This window comes from Desmodus rotundus, chromosome X (assembly GCF_022682495.2).
Source record: "Desmodus rotundus isolate HL8 chromosome X, HLdesRot8A.1, whole genome shotgun sequence".
NCBI lineage: Eukaryota > Metazoa > Chordata > Mammalia > Chiroptera > Phyllostomidae > Desmodus > Desmodus rotundus.
The window spans coordinates 100,765,820-100,785,172 of NC_071400.1; the positions used below are offsets into that span (position 1 = coordinate 100,765,820).

At 55.3% G+C, this 19,353-nt stretch overlaps 2 protein-coding genes across 3 annotated transcripts in view; both read left to right on the forward strand.

The window, feature by feature from the left end:
• Window positions 1-565: 565 nt before the first annotated feature.
• LOC112313343 (E3 SUMO-protein ligase ZBED1) lies at window positions 566-8,125 on the forward strand. 2 transcript variants are annotated; one of them, XM_053917018.1, is made up of 2 exons: window positions 566-699; window positions 5,453-8,125. In XM_053917018.1, exon 2 carries the CDS (start codon window positions 5,508-5,510, stop codon window positions 7,596-7,598), a length of 2,091 nt encoding a protein of 696 aa, XP_053772993.1. In that variant the 5' UTR covers window positions 566-699; window positions 5,453-5,507; the 3' UTR covers window positions 7,599-8,125. The 2 variants fall into 2 exon arrangements, with proteins under 2 accessions (XP_053772993.1, XP_053772994.1); XM_053917019.1 differs by having other exon boundaries at window positions 567-699; window positions 5,456-8,125.
• The window catches only part of LOC112313324 (polyprenol dehydrogenase), a 62,687-nt gene continuing 43,901 nt past the window's right edge, over window positions 568-19,353 (forward strand). The window contains exons 1-3 of the mRNA XM_053917020.1: window positions 568-699; window positions 11,285-11,392; window positions 13,412-13,480. Coding sequence (XP_053772995.1) covers window positions 591-699; window positions 11,285-11,392; window positions 13,412-13,480 — 286 coding nt within the window. The 5' untranslated portion in view covers window positions 568-590. The remainder of the gene's footprint in view (window positions 700-11,284; window positions 11,393-13,411; window positions 13,481-19,353) is intronic.

Below are 19,353 nucleotides of genomic sequence, written 5' to 3' on the forward strand. Positions count from 1 at the left end.
AGGGGGTCTGCTAGGTGTCCCGGTGGGGCTCTGGGTGACGGTCTGGGTGGGGCCTGCTTGGCGGGCTGGATGGAGCTGGTGGTCCCCAGCAGGGGTGTGGGGGGGATGGGGGGGGTCCAGGCAGAAGGGTGGGGACGTGCGCAGTCCGGGTCATTACCTGACCTGGACGGGGTGTGTGGTTCCAAGACCCTGTAGGGGTCACCGTGGGAGCCCCAATGGGGGGTGGTTTTCTGGCCCCTATAAGGGTCCGAATGAGGATCCTGGCAGCCGGGTGAGGATTTGGGTGGGGGTCTGTGATCAGGGCGGGGGTAGGGTCTGTGGTCCACGAGGGGTCCTTGCAGAACAGGCGCGGTTCCTGGCGGGGGTCCTTGGCGGGGTGGGGACGTCCGTAATTCGTGGGGTTCCTGGGAGGGGACAGACGTTGGGGTCGCTTCTCCAGCGGGGGAAGGGGCGGAGCGGGCGCGGGGAAGTGCCCGGTGGGGCGGGATGAGGGCGGGGATGGGCGGGGCGGGGCGGGGCTCTATCGTCTTCCAGTCCATCCCCGCGGCCGTGTCCTGGGCGGGCGTCGCGGAAGCGGTGGCGGGGCAGCCATGTCGCCTTTGTCTGCGGCGCGGGCGGCCCTGCGCGTCTACGCAATGGGCGCGGTGGTGATCCTGGCGCAGCTGCTGCGCCGCTGCCTCGGGGGCTTCGCGGAGCCAGGTCAGCGGCGGCGGCGCGCGAGCCGGGCGCGCGGAGCCGTGGAGGGTGGGCCTGGCGGCAGCAGGGGGCACTTTGGCGGCTGCTGCGATGCGTGACCTTGACTCTGGGTCGCTCCAGGAAGGAGGGGCTGGGCTGCGCGCCTGGGTGGGGGTCGTGCGCTCCATTCCTCCGCCCCGCCCCGCGCGCCCTGGGCCGCGGTCTCATCCCCGGAAGGCCCCCTCCTCTGGGTGGTAGCCGGGTCCCGGGGTCCCAGACCTCAGGCGGCTCTTCCGCCTCCAGGGGTCGGGCCTTGGCCGCGCCCCCTGGCCGGGGTCGCGTAGGACGGGGCTGGCGCGCGGGCTGCGGCGCTGGCGAGCCTTGGAGGTCCGCGAGGGAGGGCACTTCCGTTCAGTGGTTCAGTGGCAACTTTGTTTCTCTGTCATTAGAGACGCACCGCGCCGCCCCCGTGCAACTAGGCGTTCAGACCGCTGCAGGGCCTGGGGACCTCCCACCTGCCTGGGGGCGGGTGCCCCGAATCGGCCATTCACGACAGGTTTGGGAGCTAAAACCCAGGAACCCGGTGCGTCCACGCGTGCGCTGGAGGGCCGGGAGTAATCCTGTCGGAGTAATCGTACTCTGAGGGGGAAAACAACTGTTTTCGGAAGCACAGTCTGGAGTGGGAATCACGCTGTGTGGCATTGCAGATCAGCTCCTTGTCCCCCCTGGCCTGTGCACCAGCTCTCGCTTCCGGTGTCACTTCGTCACTTCTGCTCTGCGCTGACCCCTCAGGGCCTGCTGCCTTCTGGAAACCGGCCCCGAAGGATGGGGGTGCAGCCAGGCCAGGGGCGTGTAGGATTGTGAAAATACTGTCCAATCCCCCTCGCGGAAGGCCACACGACCGCTCCGAAGCGAAGGAAATACCGTATTGGGCCGTGTATAATGCGCACTGCTTTGGCCCACGTTTTCCAAGGGGAAATAAGGCCCCGCGTTATACACGGGTAGTACCATAGCCGTGTGCAAAATAACACCTTGCCATACGATCATCGGTTTTGTTTCTAAATATAAGTAAATAAAACACCGAATTACAAAATCACAACGGAAGGTTTTTTTTTTTTTTTTTTTGCACTGAAAGTTTGGGCCAAAAGAACGTGGGTGCGCATTATACACAGGAGCGCTTTATACACGGCAAACTACGGTACTCCACGAGGTGCCCCAGCCTCCCAACCTGCCCCCAGGCAGCCCCCAGGCAGACAAATCTTTACTTGGACATGGGCTACGCTGTGGGTTTTGCTGGGCTGAGGCTTGGGGACTGGGAGGTGGACTTTGCTAGGCTGAGGCTTGGGGACTGGGAGGTGGACGTGCCTCTTCTTTTATTGAAAAGCACAGTGATTTTCCCAAGGTGACCTTGGTTCGCGACAGAAATTTCACAGGCACACTATTATAATTTGATAATCTGTCTACTCTCTGGCATGCACGCCACCTAAAAATTAGTTTGTGTCTCTTACCATAAATGTCACCCCTTTTATCCAACTTTTTCCCCCTCCAACCTCCTTCCCCGCTGGTCCCCAACATTCTCTTGTGTCTCATGACACCTTGCATTTGTGCCTTTTCAACCCGGACTGACCTGTAAACTGTGGGTCCGTGTGGAAAGGCCCCCCAAGCCGCGGAGCGCCGTGGGTTCTGTGCCTGCGGCTGCACACGGGGCCTGCTCAGCTACCTGTGAGCGCGTTCTTGTGTTCAGGGAAAACAGAGAATTACACTGAGAAGGAAATTTAACCGTGGACCCCAGGAACACACACCGGCCTGCTCATCTGGACCACGTGTTTGGGGCGTGCAGAAATGGAGGACTTCGGTGTTTTTTCCCGGTGCTGAGTTAAAAATGAAAATAAGGAAAGTGTTATAAGATAAATCGTAGCCTGGCAAGGCGCTCGGATCGGTATCTGCGCACCAGAAGAGGGTCATTTTAGATAAAGATTAATGTCCGTTCTCGTCCTAGGCAAGCCAGGGCCTCTCTCGGGCTTCGACATAATTTTAGACACTGGATGAGGGGCGGCTTTTTCTGTTGCTCTGCCGGCGTCTCCTTTGTGCCTTTTCACCTCTTTCTGGCCTGAACTCTGGGCGGTGGGGGTGGGGGAGGAGCCTTTGAACTTGGCTCTGGACTTGGAGCTGACCTGTACTCTAGAGGCCCAGTTGCGCATTTTGGCTTTTCCTCACAAGTCTGAAACGGAGGGAGCTCCTCTGCGGTTGATAAAGGAGGTTACGCGTGGCGGGGATGATGTGTGAGTCCACTTAGATTGTATTATGGAGATGCTGACGCCCCAGCTCCTCGTTGCCCACTTTTCTCGAAACACGTTTCCTGAACCCCAAATCACGACGAAGTCCGGCTCGAAGGCCGTCCTGCTTTTCCGTAAATCATGTGCAAACACGTAAAAGAAACCCTATTCCCGCGTTTGATTTCCGAAGTCTCTGCGGGGTGCCCACTGCATCCCCCACGGGCAGACGCGGCTATGAGTCCCGTTTTTATTTTACTTCATTTCCGTAAAGAGCAACCGCATCTTTTAAAGACGTGATTTAATCGCTGTATTGAATATGCAAAGCTGACACCCCAAACATGGGTCTGAAACCTTGCGGTATCCTTGGGCCGACCTGCCCCGCCAAACAAAGGCATTTTTGTGAGAAATTCCGTTTCTCTGATGCACGCGTGAGTGTTCACAGGCCACAAAGTGGACGAGACCTGTCTCACTCTCTGGTTCACCTACGGCGTGGAATTTTCCTTAAACATCCTTTTGTGAGTACGGGAGCGCATTCCCGCCCATAATGTGCCCGCCAGCCTACGGACGATGCTATTGGCGGAGACCCTGCTTTTCCAAGTACAAGGTTTTGAACAAAACCTATAAAGAGCAAGTTCATTCTGGTTGGTTCTGTGCACCTGTGAACAGGTGTGGCCTCTGGGTGCAGGAAGGTGAGTTTCCCAGCTTTTCGATCTCAGGAGCCCCAAAGATCGTTTGCTTACGTGGCTTTATTTTTTGAGGCCTATCAATATTGGGAATTAAACGTACACATTTCCAACGCCACTTAGAATACTTGAAAATGTTCCTTAAAAAAAAAAAACCAATCACAGGCCACATACATGTTGTTATTACCAGTACCGTAACATTTTCACAGGCAAAGTAACTATATTCTCCCACAAGAAAAAGGATGGGGGGAGCCGAGGTCTGTCTTTGGGCGTCTGCACTCTGAGTCATCGGCTGCACGGACAGTAACTCTCCGTCCACCCGTCCTGGAGACCAGGCGTCTGAGGTCCAGGTGTCCCAGGGCCCTGCTCCCTCCACAGGCGCCAAGGGAGGGGCCTTCCCGCCTCTTCCAGCTCCAGGGGCTCCAGGCGTCCCTGGGCTGGTGGCCGCGTCCCTCCCCTCTCTGCCTCCGTCTCCACGTGGCTTCTCCTCTGGGTCTGCGTCTCCTCTTTTGTCCCTTCTCAGGACACTGTCATTGGACGCAGGGCCACCCTCACCCAGGGCGACCTCCTCTCAAATCCTTCACTCATCCCGTCTGCAAAGACCCTGTTTGCAGATCAGGTCCCGTACCCATGGTTGTCCGAGGACTGGAATTTTGGGACAGGCTCTGGTTCCCACCCCCCAACCCCCGTCCCAGTCCTTACCAACCTTTGGCTGTGAAGAGAGTCCCGACAGTTGGGAAATACCTGGTTGGTGCAGGTTGTTAATTAACCCCCTGAGTGCTGCACAGGGAGTAGGAAGGTTTCACACAGAATGCACACCACATATCAAAACTCAGCTGCCCTTTGAGGCGTCCCTGCTCTGCAGGGGGGCTCAAAGGGTGAGGGGCGTGGGCACGAGCGATGAAGAGAACCGAGGGGCCTGGCTCCCAGTAGGGCAATCGTGGCTTTCTCTGCTCGGATGCAACTGCCCACCCTGGGCATTTTGAGACATTCCAGGATGGAGAAGTCCATTCTCGCCCCAATTAGCTTACCCATCCCATCCAGAGGGCACCTTTCCAAACAGAACATTTGTAAAAATCAGCCCTGGCTGGTGTGGCTCCGTGGATTGAATGCCGGCCTGGGAACCGAAGGGTCCCCAGTTTGATTCCCAATCGGGGCGCACGCCTGGGTTGCGGGCCAGGCCCCCAGTAGGGGGCGCGCAAGAGACAACCACCCATGATGTTTCTCTCCCTCTCTTTCTCCTTCCCCTCCACTCTGTCTAAAAAATAAATAAATAAAATCTTAAAAGAACAAAAAAAGAGTTGTTACTGCCTGTTCACCCATGTTGAGGACCGCTTGGTGCAAACTGCGATCGCGTTTTTGCTTCTTTTTTGCATCTGGGCAGCCTCGCGCGGCGGGCGTCACTCACATGGTGAATGACGGGGAGGTGGCGGGTGGTGGCCTGTCTCCCTAGTACGCAGGCGCCTGTGAACGCGGTTTCCCCAGAAACACCCCGCCCGGCTGCTGCGGGGTCGGTGGACCTGGTAGGACGGCAAACAGCAGCGATGATGGAAGATGTATGAGGCGCACAAAGACGTTCAAAGACACGCATGTTGTCAGGAGTGCGCCGTCGCCACCTATGTAGGAGCGACCCGGACGGAAGCCCGTGCCCGTGCGCCCGACTCTCCCCTTCGCTTTGCCAAAGCCTCGCGCCAAGGAAAGGCGGCCCGCACGGCCCGCGGGCCCTGTTTCCGCAAGCAGAGCAGCTTGGGCGCCTGCCCCCTCTCCGCCACGTGCCTGGGTCCCTTCTCACCCTGTGTTTGTGTTGCTGCTTCTCAGCAGGTGGCCACGCGTGAGAGGCGCCCCCGCCCCCACCCCCGCCCGGGCCTGGACGATGGAGGGGAAGAGTCTGGACAGCTGCCCGCCGGACCTCAAGCTCGTGGCCCACCCGCGCGCCAAGAGCAAAGTGTGGAAGTACTTCGGCTTCGACACCAACGCGGAGGGATGCATTCTGCAGTGGAAGAAAATCTACTGCCGGATCTGCATGGCCCAGATCGCCTACTCCGGCAACACCTCCAACCTGTCCTACCACCTGGAGAAGAACCACCCCGAGGAGTTCTGCGAGTTCGTCAAGAGCAACACGGAGCAGATGCGCGAGGCCTTCGCCACCGCCTTCTCCAAGCTGAAGCCCGAGTCCTCGCAGCTGGCCGCGCCGGACGCGCTGGCCGCCAAGGCCGGCCACAGCCACGAGACCAAGAGGCAGCAGGAGCTGACGGCCGCCGTGCTGGGCGTCATCTGCGAGGGGCTGTACCCCGCCTCCATCGTGGACGAGCCCACCTTCCGCGCGCTGCTGAAGACGGCCGACCCCTGGTACGAGCTGCCCAGCAGGAAGTTTTTCTGCGGCAAGGCGATCCCTGAGAAGTACGGCGCTGTGCGCGAGGCCGTGCGCAAGGAGCTGGCCGACGCGCCCTGGTGTGGCCTGTCCACTGACGTGTGGCGAAGCCACAACCAGAACAGGACGTACGTCACGCTGGCCGCGCACTTCCTCGGCGGAGGGTCCCCCCACGGCCTGTCCCCGGGCTCCCGGTGCCTGAAGACGTTCGAGGTGCCCGAGGAGAACGCCGCGGAGACCATCACGCGGGTCCTGTACGAGGCGTTCATTGAGTGGGGCATCAGCGCCAAGGTGTCCGGGGCCACCACGGACGGGGGCAAGGACGTGGCCAAGGCATGCTCGCTGCTGGACATCACCGTGCAGATGCCCTGCCTGGGCCACACGTTCGACGCGGGCATCCGGCAGGCCTTCCAGCTGCCCAAGCTGAGCGGGCTGCTGGCGCGCTGCCGGCGGCTGGTGGACTACTTCCAGCAGTCCCCGGTGGCCAGGTTCATGCTCCGGGAGAAGCAGAGGCTGCAGCGCCGCGCCCCCTGCATGCTGGTGAGCGACCGCGTGTCCTGGTGGGGCGGCACGCTGGCCATGCTGCAGCGTCTGCAGGAGCAGCAGTTCGTCATCGCGGGCGTGCTGGTGGAGGACAGCAACAACCACCACCTCATGCTGGAGGCCGCCGAGTGGGCCGCCATCGAGGGGCTGGTGGAGCTGCTGCAGCCCTTCAGACAGGTGGCCGACATGCTGAGCGCCTCCAAGCACCCTACGGTCAGCATGGTCAAGCCGCTCCTGCACATGCTGCTCAGCACCACGCTGACCGTCAAGGAGACGGACTCCAAAGAGACCAGCATGGCGAAGGAGGTCATCGCCAAGGCGCTGGCCGAGACCTACCAGGAGACGCCGGAGATCGACATGTTCCTCAACGTGGCCACCTTCCTGGACCCGCGCTACAAGAAGCTGCCCTTCCTGTCCGCCCTCGAGAGGCAGCAGGTGGAGAACAGGGTGCTGGAGGAAGCCAAGGGCCTCCTGGACAAGGGCAAGGACGGCGCGCCCGCCGCGGCCGACGACAAGGCGTTCGGGCTGCCCGAGGAGCCGCCGGCCAAGAAGCTGGGGCTGCCGGCCACGCCGCCGCCGCCGCCCGCCAGCGTCATCAACAGCATGCTGGCGGAGATCTTCTGCCCCACGGGCGGCGTGGAGGACCAGGAGGAGCTGCACGCGCAGCTGCTGGAGGAGCTCAGCAACTTCAAGTCCCAGAAGGTGCTGGGGCTGGGCGAGGACCCGCTGCGCTGGTGGTCGGACCGCCTGGCGCTGTTCCCCGTGCTCCCCAAGGTGCTGCGCAAGTACTGGTGCGTGGCGGCCACGTGCGTCCCGCCCGAGCGCCTCTTCGGCGCCGCAGCCAACGTGGTCAGCGCCAAGAGGAACCGGCTGGCGCCCGCACACGTGGACGAGCAGGTGTTCCTCTACGAGAACAGCCGCGCAGGGGCGGAGCCCGAGCCGGAGGACGAGGACGAAGGGGACTGGGGGCTGGACCAGGAGCAGGCCTTCACGTTTGGGGACGCGGTGCACAGCGGCTTCTTCGGAGTCCGAGACGGCGGCTTTGTGTAGCGCGCGGGGCTCAGGGAGGCGGTGTAGAGGGGCGCTTGGCTGTACGTGCTGACCCCGGGGAAGGCCTTGCGCACAGGGAAAGCACAAAAACAGAGACGGGACTAGGGAGGGCTCGAAGGTGGCATGCACTTGCATCCCAGCGGAAGGCACGTCCGCCTCCAGAACCGGCATGCGCATTGTAAATGCGGCCGCGCCAAAAGGGACGAGGGACTCTGTGACCCGTGATTCCCACACCTGCTCCCTTTACGGCCTCGCCACGGGGGCTGGAGACATCTGAGAAAAAGTCGCAGCTATAGGCAGAGGAGGATGAACCCATCCCTCTGAGTCCCGAGCACCGTCTGGGGCGCCCCAGCGCTGGTTCTGGAAGGAACCGAGTGCGCGCTCCCAGTGGGAACCCTGCATCTCGGATGCGCCAGAGAGTCCTGAACCAGACGCCCTGTTGCCGGGAGAGATGCTGTTTGGCCTGGGGTAACAGCTGTCCAAAGTGACCGTCCCCTGTGAGCACGCATTAAAACCCAGAAAAGTGGCATTCGGTGTATTATTGTCTTTTCTGCCATTTGTGAGTCTTTCCGGTCCCCTTCAAGAGTTCCCTTGGTTGACACGGTCCTTCTGAGTGTCTTGGAGCTTTGGGCCCCAAGTTATTTTTCTGTCTGAGGCTGAAAAGGTTTGTTTTCCCCAATCACTTCCCTTGGAGATGAGAAAAAGACCCTTTGTACAGAGCTCCGCTTTTCAATACGAGGAAGCCTAAGGTGCCCGCGGCCTCATTAACATTTGGTGACCGGAGAGACCTGTGAATTCTCCCTTTTAAACACAACACCACAGACACAATTTTAAATGATTGCCACAGATACTTTTACCTTTGAGGGTCGTTCGCGGTTTCTTTGGCTATTCCACCACTTACAATTATTTTTAACTAGTTTTGGGGGGGGGTTTTTTGAAAAGCAACGGCCTCTCTTCCACAGACAGAGGCCTGTCTTGCCTTGCGGGTGGGCGTTCAGACGGCACCTGACGAGGTGAGCCGTGGGGAAGTGACCCATCTCAGCTACCCACAGCACCCTGCCCGGGTCCCCAACGTCGGATCACATCGCACAGCTTTAGGGGGGATATTTCTCTGCGTTAGTGGCCGGCGACATCCGGGGGCTTGGAACAGAACAGAGCAGAGTTGCATCTTTCTGTCACCAGCTGCGTGTGTCTTTACAAGGTCAAGTGCGGAAGAACGTGGTTTAAACCGCGTGTGCTCCTTGAGGGACAGTGACCCACGGCTGATGGAAGACACTCAGCTCTGAGCTCTCCCAGGAAAGGGCCCCCGGCTGCAGCCAGTGCCGTGGGCTTTGGCACTTGACCTCTCTCTGCTTCTGGGCTGGAAAACCATCCCCAAGTCCCAGGTCCCACCTTGCTGGTTACCATGTTCTAGAAACACAAACAGCCCCCCTTTAGCAAATCCTTGGTTTCTCGTTCCTCGAAATAAAAATGTGTGTCTCTTCCTTTTTAATTTATTGATATGAGAGAGAGCGAGCGAGAGAGAAGCATCGATTGGTTGCCTCCTGTACCTGCCTCGACCAGCAATGTGTCCTGGGCTTAGCTCTGCGCTATTCTGCTACTCACGTAGGTTTGTGGATTCCCCGTCACCCTCAGGGCACAGAGCAGCTCCCTCCGAGCCAGGAGCCCCTGGTGGCCTTTAGGTAGCTCCACCCACCCCCTTTCCCCCCGTCACCCCACACATCACCCCAGCAACCACGGACACCCTCTCTGTCTGCCCGACTTCCTCATTTCAACAATGCCTTATAAACGGAGCCCACACAAGGTAGCCCTTTCTTTCCGAAGCTGCTTTTCAAATCCCTGGTGTGCGATCGCTGGAACAGTGTTTGGCATCTCCCTTTGGAACAATACCTGTAAAAAGTCCCCCGTAAGCTGCAGGTGCTGCTATAATAAACACCTTCGGTGAATGTTTTTTATGGGCTTGCGTACCCGCGGGGGTGCGACTGGAGCTTTAGCTGTCGGAAGTGGGTAGCTGGCTCAGAGCGTGCCCAGCTCTGTCTAAACAGCGGTGGCCCCTCGTCGGCGGGGGAGAATTCATCCAGTGTGCAAGCGTCTGATGGTTTTTTTTTTGGGGGGGGGGGCGACCCATTCCGGGAAGCACCGCGCTGTTCTCATTGATGACACTACGAATGTCACTTCTACGTTCTGTAATTATGACTGAGTTCCAACGTCATCTTCTGTGTCTGCATTTTATCCAGTGTCTGCGAAGGCCTCTTCCCTTCCCCTGGGCTGCGTTTGGGGTTCTGGTTATTCTTTTGAGAGCTCTTTCTATATGAAAAAAATGGGTCCTTTATCATATAGCCTGTCTTTTGCCTGTGGGCTTTTGACGTTATTTGTGGCGATTTGGGCTCTACAGAATTAAACATTTTTTATGTGATCAGAGGGGTACATTTTTTCCTCCAAGACTTATGCCTGCTCCTTAGAAAAGTCATCTTTGCTATGACTTTCCATCCCCCCCAAAACAACATCGTACACATTTTCTTCTCTTTTTAAGATTGAATTTTTTTTAATCCTTACCCATGGATATGTTTTTTGATTTTAGAGAGACAAAGGGGTAGTAGAGAGAGACAAAAACGGAGAAATAATGACATGAGAGAGAAACATCGATTGGTTGCCTCCCATATGCACCCCGAGTGGGGATTGAACCTGCAACCTAGTTATGTGCCCTGACTGGGGATCGAACCCACAACCGTTTTGGTGTATGAGACGATGCTCCAGCCAACAGGGGAGCCTCCTGGCCAGGGCTATTTTTCCCCTTTCGCTTGGCAGGGTATTTGTTTCTTCTTGTTGATTTGCAAGAACTCTTTCCATATGAGGAATCTGGCCCTTTGCATATAGCAGGAGCTGCAAATTTTCTCCCAGCTGATCACATTTTTCCATGTGTTGTTCTTTCTTCCTGGGAGATTTTAGGGTTTCCATTGTTTGATGTTGTTTATGTAGAAGAGGCTTTCGGTGAGGACTGCAAGGTACAGATCTCATTGCATCTTTTTCCAGTTGTGTGTGCAGGTGTCGAACACCCATTAAAAAGTTGCCCTTGGCCACTCTGATCTCATGCTGAAGCTCCTAGGGTTCGGCGGTCCGCAGAGAGAGAGGCAGGGCCCAGACTGCTGGGCGCCGACCAGTCCCAGGCCCGCCCGCCGACCTCGTCCGCTCTTTCCTGCAGAAACGCGAGGGGAGGCTCCCGTCCTGTTCCTGTTTCCAGGCTCCTTCTGCCCCTCCTGACCCGGGTGCCCTGGGACCAGTACCGAGCCGACTGCTTTTTCCAATATCAATAACACTTGCACAATAGTGAAACTTTCCTCTAACACACAAATGCACCCTATATATATCCCGGTGCTGCCTGGGACGGTGAAGCCAGGAGTCTCACCCACGACCACAGATACCATGTTCTTTGCACCTTTGTGTACGCCGTGCCGGCAACGTATTCTAGCGTGTTACTCCAGAGACATCGGCGGAGGGGGCGGAGGGGTGGGGGGCACCGGCCCTGCTCAGGGGTCTTTCTCCAGCGGAGACCACTCAGGGCTAACGGTCTGTATTCCGTTCATGATGGGCAGCAACACAAGCGGAACCCCAAAGATCGCAGCCCGTTCTGGGCCCCGAATCCTCACAAATGTGACTCCGGTTTTTTTTTTTTTTCCTTCCTGCAGCCTTCCCCCAGCAAGCTGGCCGGGTTGCTGTGGTGACCGGAGGCACGGAAGGCATCGGCTACGCTACCTGCAAGCGGCTGGCGCGGCTCGGCATGCATGTGGTCATAGGTGATGATTTCTGCTCTTGTCCGTGGCGGCTGGTGGGGGGCACACAGGCGTGGGCCGATGCCCGGCGGTCACGACCGATGGGCTTAGAGGGAGAAGAGACGAGGAAGGCGTGAGGAATCATGTTCAACAACTGAACAAAGACAGAAAATATGACACTCTCTCGGATGGGAATATTGTCTCTGTTGCAATGTGGAGGAGGCATTTTTGTGCACGGTTCACTAGGGGGAAACATACAGCAATGACACTGAATTACTTTGCCAGAGCCCACATGACAAACTACACCAGACAAAGCGGCTCAGAGAGGAGACATTTCTTCCTCCTCGTCCTTCAGGCTGGAGGCTGGAGGCTGAGACCCAGGGGCCGGCAGGGCTGGCTCCTCCCGAGGCCTCACAGGCATGGGGGTGACCGTCTCCCCCCTGTGTCCTCACACGGGCGTCCCTCTGGGTGTGTCTGTGTCCCCAGCTCCTCTTCTTATAAGGACCCCAGTCCTGTGGGATCACGGCCACCCTAGTGACCTCATGTCACCTAAATCACCTCTTTCAAGTTCATTTCCAAATGCAGCCCCATCCTGAGGTCCTGGAGATCAGGGCTCCAGCCTGTGAATTTGGGGGGCGCAGTTCAGCCCACGTCAGAATTGGAACATGTTTTCAGAATGGCAGCTTCTTCTGTAGCTATGCCTTACAGAGAGTATATTTTGCGTTCTTCTTTTCAAAAGTCTCTAACAGCTCGTCTTGGTGCCTAACGCCTCTTTGAAAATGAGGAAACATTCTCGGGCCGTAACGTGGCAACCGTTCAGATGAACCCCTTTGACTTTCGTTAATAGTCCCAGTCAGTCGGGGATGGAATTGTTCATCCACGGGGGAAGAAACGGATGTGGAGATTAGCTTTGAAAAAAAAAAACTGAATTTGATTAAATCCTCACGATGCCTAAACCTGCAAACGAAAACCTGTAACCTTATACACCAATTATGCTGAAATGCAGATAGGAAAAATACACAAGAAACCCACTAAGTAGCTATGTAATCAATCATATACGTCAACTCTTTCTACAAATGCCGACATGGCCTACTGGGGGGGTTGGCAAGTGTATGTTTGCAGCTATGATGATTAAACTGGATTCCGAGGCATCTTTGGCCGGCGAAGCCTGGTATGACAATGTCTACTGTAGCCCTGGCCGAGTGGCTCACTGGGTTGGAGCATCGTCCCATACACCAAACGGTTGTGGGTTCGATTCCCACTCGGGATGCCTGTGAGAGACAACCAGTCAAAGTTTTTCTCTCACATCAACATTCCTCTCTCTGTCTCTCTCTGCCTTCCTCTCTCTGTAAAATCAGTATATACTTCCTCGGATGAGGATTTTAAAAAAAGACAGTGCCGGGAACACGTCTGAGCCAGCATGTGCCACCCACGGCAGCAAGGACGGAGCCGTGGCTGTTTTAACCTCAGTTAGGTGACGCCAGTTGGTCAACATGTTCCGTGGCTGTCAGCACCAAACGTTTCTTATTGTTTGACTTAAATTGAGAGGGAACCCCGCATGCTCACCTCCCCCAACGTCTGCTTCCCCACCAGGCTGCTGACATTTGTGCTCAGCCTCTCACGTGGGTCACAGTTCCGATCCCCCACTCCCTACGCCATCGTCCCTGCCGCGTGTGACTTTGAGTGGCTAATTGCGCAGAGGCTGGCGGGGACAAATCTTCATTCTGCAGGACGGTTTGATTAACGGTCACTTCCCGCCACATTACCACAGACACCTGTGGTCACAGCTCGGGCATTCCATGGGGGGGAGGGTGCGCGTGCCCCAACGCGCCGCTGGCAAGTGCTTCTTTCTGTAGCCCCACGTCCGTGCTGCTGTGCGTCCTGCTGTCCCTGAGCGGTACCATGCCACAGGGTGCGCCCCTCTGCCCATCCAGGCTCAGCCGACAGCTCGGCTCGACCCCAATGATCAGGGAGCCATTTTCGGCATGTTGGCTGGTTTCCAGGTGTCCTGCCCACTCATGGTGAATTCCCTTCTCCCTGCAGCTGGAAATGACAGAGCCAAAGCCGAAGCGGCCGTGCGGAGGATACAGGAAGAGACGCTCAATGACAAAGGTAACCCTCATCGCCCAGGGCTGTGCTTCCTGATTTTCAGGTGGGGGGGTCACACCGGTGGCCAACCCCGTGAAGCTGGATTGCGCACAGGCTGGTGGGTGGGGCCCTGGGGGGATGCTTGCACTGTTCCTGGGGGGATTTTCTGTGTGCCTTTTTACAAAAATCTGAATGAATTAAAGCAAAAACGATCGCTGAAAGAATCGTCCACCGGGACATGCTGGTGTGAGACACCTACCCAGGCAGGAGCAAAGGTTTCTCTGGGGCCGTATGTGGCTGTGTAAAAAGTTTCAGCGCTGTTAACAAGATGGGGCGATGGCTCCTGTTTTGGGGAGGGAAGCATGTTCTAGAAGGCGTTGTTTCGATGACTCAGTGGCTTCCTTCTGTTGTGTGGAGAGTCAGGCTTCAGTGCATAAGCGGGGCATTGAAGGGCACGTCTTCATCAGCGTTTCCGCTCTGGGGAGGGGCCACCGGGGCTGGCGGAGGGAGGCGATGATGTGTGATCCCTCCGGGGAGCAGCGACATTCGCCTTCTCACGGCCACTGAGTTTATGGAAAAGACAGACCCTTCCGTGCGGAAGGCTGGCTGTGTGGTGTGGGTGGGGGTGGAGGAGGGGGAGCCGGCTCTGCATTGGTCTTTCTGCTTCTCAGATGAGGGCACGCAAAGGACATGGCAGTGGTCCCCAGGTCACAGGCTCAGCGTGCCTTGGGAGTGGACGTGGGGTGTCAGGAAGGGACTGGACAGAGCTGGGTGACCTTGGGGTCTGCAGTACTGGTGTTCCAAGTGGGGGACCCACGGCTGGTGCTCACCACGCGCAGAATGAGGGGAAGGATCTGAAGTTCCAAGCCAGCAGGACTGTGGTCACTCCGGGAGTCACCGGGGCCGGGAGTCGTCTGTAAGTGGGTGGCCTTCAATTCCACACACACACACACACACACCAGGTAATTAATCTTGTGAGCGCCAAACCAAATGAGACAGTAATGCTCGCTGTATGTGTTTATGACATTTGCAAGTCACTTGGTAGAGGCTCCAGGGACACCCGCTTTTGTGGGGTGGGGGCGTCACCAGGTGGCAGGTGGAGGACGCAAGGCCCAGCTGGGTGGCGACGGACTATGGTTATCTCTGAACACAGCTTCTCGTAGGCTGAGTCTGTTCCCAAGCTTAAAGCCCCCCTGAGCTGAGATCCCCACAGCCCAGGGAACCCTCCCATGGACATAGGCATCCCAGCGGCTTGGGTGCAGCTGTGTCTCCCTGCCCTTTGATGGAACAACCCTCCCTTCCTCTTGGGACATCTCTGTCCAAACACACTGGACCCTGTCCAGACCTAGTGCCCACATCTCCTCCCGGAGACCGTGAGACTCTCATCCACACCATGCCCAGTCACCCAGCTCAGTCAAGGTCACGGGGAGACCACCCCCACCCTGTCCTGTGCTCATGGCTGTTCCAAGATTCCCACGTCGGGCAGTCCTAGCTGCATGGATCCTCTGTTTATTTGGGGGGCTCGTACGCACACCCCCTAACAACAACAGCATGCACGGCTGTGAAGAACAGGACCGTCTCTAAATGCCTCACACCTGCCTAGGGGACCACGTCCCTGTCCACCTTGCTCTGAAGTTGATCCTTCTTTCTAAGTTCTTGGTGGAATGGTTTACTCCGCCCACTCTCTGCTGCTTCCCGCCTCTGAAATCACGGGCGATTGAGGTCACATTGAGGTCAGTTTAGGGGAGCATGGGAGGGTCCCTCCATTCAACCAATTGCATGCTGGGAACGATAATTGATAACCGTTGTCAAGGATGCCCGTGTGGTTTATGAACAAGCTAGACGGTTTCTAGCAAGGAGTTTAACACCGTGTCCCAAGGGTCCGTGGTGCCAGACCCTTGGCGGCTCTTCAGGAATTGCCGGCAGACGGAAGCTCTCATAGTTGCCGTACATTGTCTCACCAATTTGCCAAAGGATCAGAAAGTAAAAATAAGGAAAGAAGACCCCACAAAAACCAAGAAGAAAAAGGCAAAGCAGGGTCCTAAGGCTCTCACATGCAAATACACATGATTTAAATACTCCTAAAAGCATGAAGAGGACCATTTTTAGGTAAATACTGAAAATACTACCCCTTTGAAATGACTAGAGGAAGATTGTGTCTGGGCCATTTTCCCATAGACTCACACAGCTACGGCGGAATTCCCGAATCCGCTCAAAACACGAATTCGAAAAGATATGTTCATTGTCGTGTCATTTACGATCGCCAAAATCGGGAAGCAGCCCGGGCGCCCGTGAGCAGACACAAGTGCTGCATAAAGACGTGTTTTTTTTTTTTTACACAATGGAACACTATTTGGCCATAAAAATAATGAACAGTCTATTTTGGCCGGAAAACAACACTTGTCAGTTTTTCCGAAGCTTGCCACACGTCAGGGAAGAAAATTGTGTGTGCTCGTCTGCGGAATACTTCCACCTCGGAAATAGTACTCATTTTACAAACCGTCGTGTCTGGCTAATTGGATTGAGCGGGAGACACTTAACTTTCTTACGAAAACAAACAATACCGTGAAGTTAATATTGATTATGGTAACAGGTCATAAAAATCTCGAGAGAGACACCCACGAGTCTCGGCGTCGAAGAGAGAATTTGCGTCTTGACTGTGACCCACCTTGAGGCAAGAAGACGCCTAGAAGTTTTCTCCTACCTGCAGACTGATTTTGTGGAATAATCCAAGCTTGCGGAAACTTGAGTGTTAACTGTACCGATTTCCCCCCCACCCCGCCATGTTTTTCTTTCTTTTTTTTTTTTTGTTAAGAGTTCCTGACACCTTATTTCAATGCCGAATCACTGGACATGACTTTGTTGGCCAGCAGGGAACGGTATTTTGAATAGAAGTTTTAACAATATTCCAAGTGTATGTGTAGGTCCAGTATATACTCAACGTGACGTGTCTTTGTTATTTAACATAAAATGGTCCTTCTCGGCTGCCTAAGTTTTCCTACCGGAGTCCTGTTTTCCTTTCATTAAAAAGTTTTGAATTTTTCATTTACGGTGGACATCCGATACTCCACAGGTGTTCTGTGTCACGGCTAGACATTTATATAAGTGACGAAAAAATGCCCCCGATGAACCTAGGACCCACCTGGCACCGTGCAGTTATTACAATATTGTTGGCCTTATTCCCTGGGCTGGAATTTATTTTTCTTGTCCTTATTTATTTTAGGTCTCCTTCCCATCACAGTTGACATTTACCATTGTGTTAGTGTCAGATGTCCAGCGTCGTGATCAGACATTTCCGTAACGAATGAAGCGATGCCCCCGCCCCGTACCTGATGATGTACAGACACATAGATAGGCAGACAGGTGACTCCTCGAGGGTTATGAGAAGGTTTAAAAGGTCCTTGTGTCCTTTCTGGCGGCTCGGAAGGAGGACCGCAGCACTTGCTGAAAATTTAACCTGAGGTATTTCCGAGGGCTGCAACGATTCCTTCCAACCTTTGGAAATGTTCGCACGGTGAGTTCCGTAAGCACACCTGTAGGATTTGCCAAAAAAAAAAAAAAAATCACACAAGCAAGCTGTATCATCTCCAGTTACCCGCCACATTCTCTGCCCCCACCAACACCGTAGCAATGTTTTCACTCCCCACCACGGCGTGGGTCACTCTGTTCTCATGGGAACCCATCTCAGATGCTTTCAGATTCAGTGGCCACGGACCCTCCCCTGGCTCTCCCCTCTGCAGATTACACAGTACAATCTCCTACATTATAAACCAGCCATCATCCCTCTCCCCAGCGGGGAAATGCCGTCGACTTCCACGGCTGTGCAGTATGAGCACAGAGTAGGAACGTTTTTTGAAAATGAAATTGGGAGGATTATGTCATCGGAAGCCCTTCCATAAGACACAGAGAGAGAGTCACTCTCGGAGGGGTGGCCTCCTTCAGTGGAAGAGGGGCAGTGTGGGTCTGGAGTGTGTCTCCGGGTGCTGGCGCAGACGGGCAGGTACAGAACCCTCACAGGGCGGGTCGTGCCAGGTCAGGGTTAAGGTTAGAATTAGGGTTACAGTCAGGGTCCCAGTTAAGTCTAGGGACAGGGTGAGCTTCAGACTCAAGCTCAGGTCAAGGCTAGGGTCAGGGTTAGAGCTTGGAGGTCAGAAGTTGGGGTCAGGGTCAGGGTTAGAGCTTGGAGCTCAGAGGTGCTCCCATCTGAACGGTTGAGACGAGGCGGCTCCTTCCCGTGAGCGGCGGCGCCGCCGATCTGGCCATTTCTCAGTTCCGCTCACGTGGACCATCGTACAAGTGAATTACCAGGACCATCACTGAGGGGTTTCAGCAGGGCGTCCTGTCTGCACCATTTAACAGATAAGAAAGGACGTACTGTGGAAAGGGGAAAGGGGAGAGGAGCAGCTTTGTCACCGAGATATGCGTGCCCGACTGCTGTCCCAGTCCCCAGTGCTGAGGGGAAGGCAGGGAGCTCAGGGGTGGCAGGCAGGACAGCCCCTCGGAAGCCACCGCGATCCCCGCTCACCGGAGGGGGGGATGTCTGCCCCCACCACAGACCCTAGGTGCAGCAAGCACCCGACCAGCACCCACAACCTTGGCGTATCGATCAGGACAGTGTTCTAACCCACTGAGCCACCAAGCCAGAACCTACTGTAGCTTTTAGAATGATGAAGTGTCATTGGATAAAGTCGTCATTTATGAAGTGGTGGCCAAGGGAAAATCTGGGGTGATTTCCTCTGTTTTTCACACCCCAGAACCCCAGGTGGCTCCAGACAGGGTGAGGTGCCCATCAGAGTTCCTTTGTCATTTCTTTCCCCAAACTTGTCATCGAGTCCTCCTAGGGCTAAGACTCAGCTGTCACCTGATCTGCCCAGAAGACAAGAAGGAAGGTCCCCACTGAACCCCAGCTCACCCAGGCCGAGTGGACGCAAAGGGGCAGATCCTGTGTGACCCCAATTACATGAGGTCCCGAGAGGAGCCAAATTCACAGAGACAGAGGGTAGACAGAGGGGGCCAGGGGCCGTGGAGCTGGGCATGGTGGGGAGCTGGAGTGTGTTGGGCACAGATGACAGAAAATGTTTTGAGGGCGGATGCTGTGTTTTACCACATGTTTCTTGCCACAGGGGGGTCCTGGTGGCCCCTTTGAGTGACATCAATAATGACTCTGAAGGACTTGCTCTCCTATGTCACCCAAAAGATTGTCACCCCCAGAAACCACGGGATGACAACAGTTCCATCCCCGTGGCGCCCCCTCTGTCCTGCTCTGCCTCTGCTGGTAGTGAGGTCAAAGGAGCCGCCTTTTCATAATAAATTTTACTGGTTAAACTGGGATTTCCAAGTGCCCAAACTCACATTAACTTTTCAAAAGCTGCCGTTTTAAAGCATGTTGACGGGCAAGATTCATCGCCAGGAGTGAAATTGTTTATAAAGAGTAGGAATGGGATAAGCCGCAACCTGTGGAATACAGCGAAAATGTGAAGACAATGTATATTGCTCTGCATTCTTGAACTAATAAGAAATGGGAAAAGGGAATGGCTGACTGAGCACCCAGGGGAAGGAAATGAAAATTAGGATGTAAGCTATGAAAGCAATAATATTGTGCAGAAAAAAATAAAAGTGGAAAGAACAGAAAAGCCACAAGGAAAATCAATAATGATTTACTTAAAAAAAGAAAAAAAGGAAGAATAAGAATTCATGAAACAATTATTTACCTGACATCACACATTTTTAAAAAAGCAAGAAGCAGTTAGTGTGCCTTGGAACAAGGAAGACGAAGTATCATATAATAAAAATGTGATTTATTTGGGGGCAAAAAGGAATTGTTTCTTGATTCTGGGCTAATATATTTGATAACCAGGATGTCTCATTAAAAAAAAAAAAAAAGAATTTTTCACCCT

Bases quoted from the DNA above. Each gene is read 5' to 3' on its own strand.
- LOC112313343 (XM_053917018.1), top strand. From the start codon at position 5,508: ATGGAGGGGAAGAGTCTGGACAGCTGCCCGCCGGACCTCAAGCTCGTG.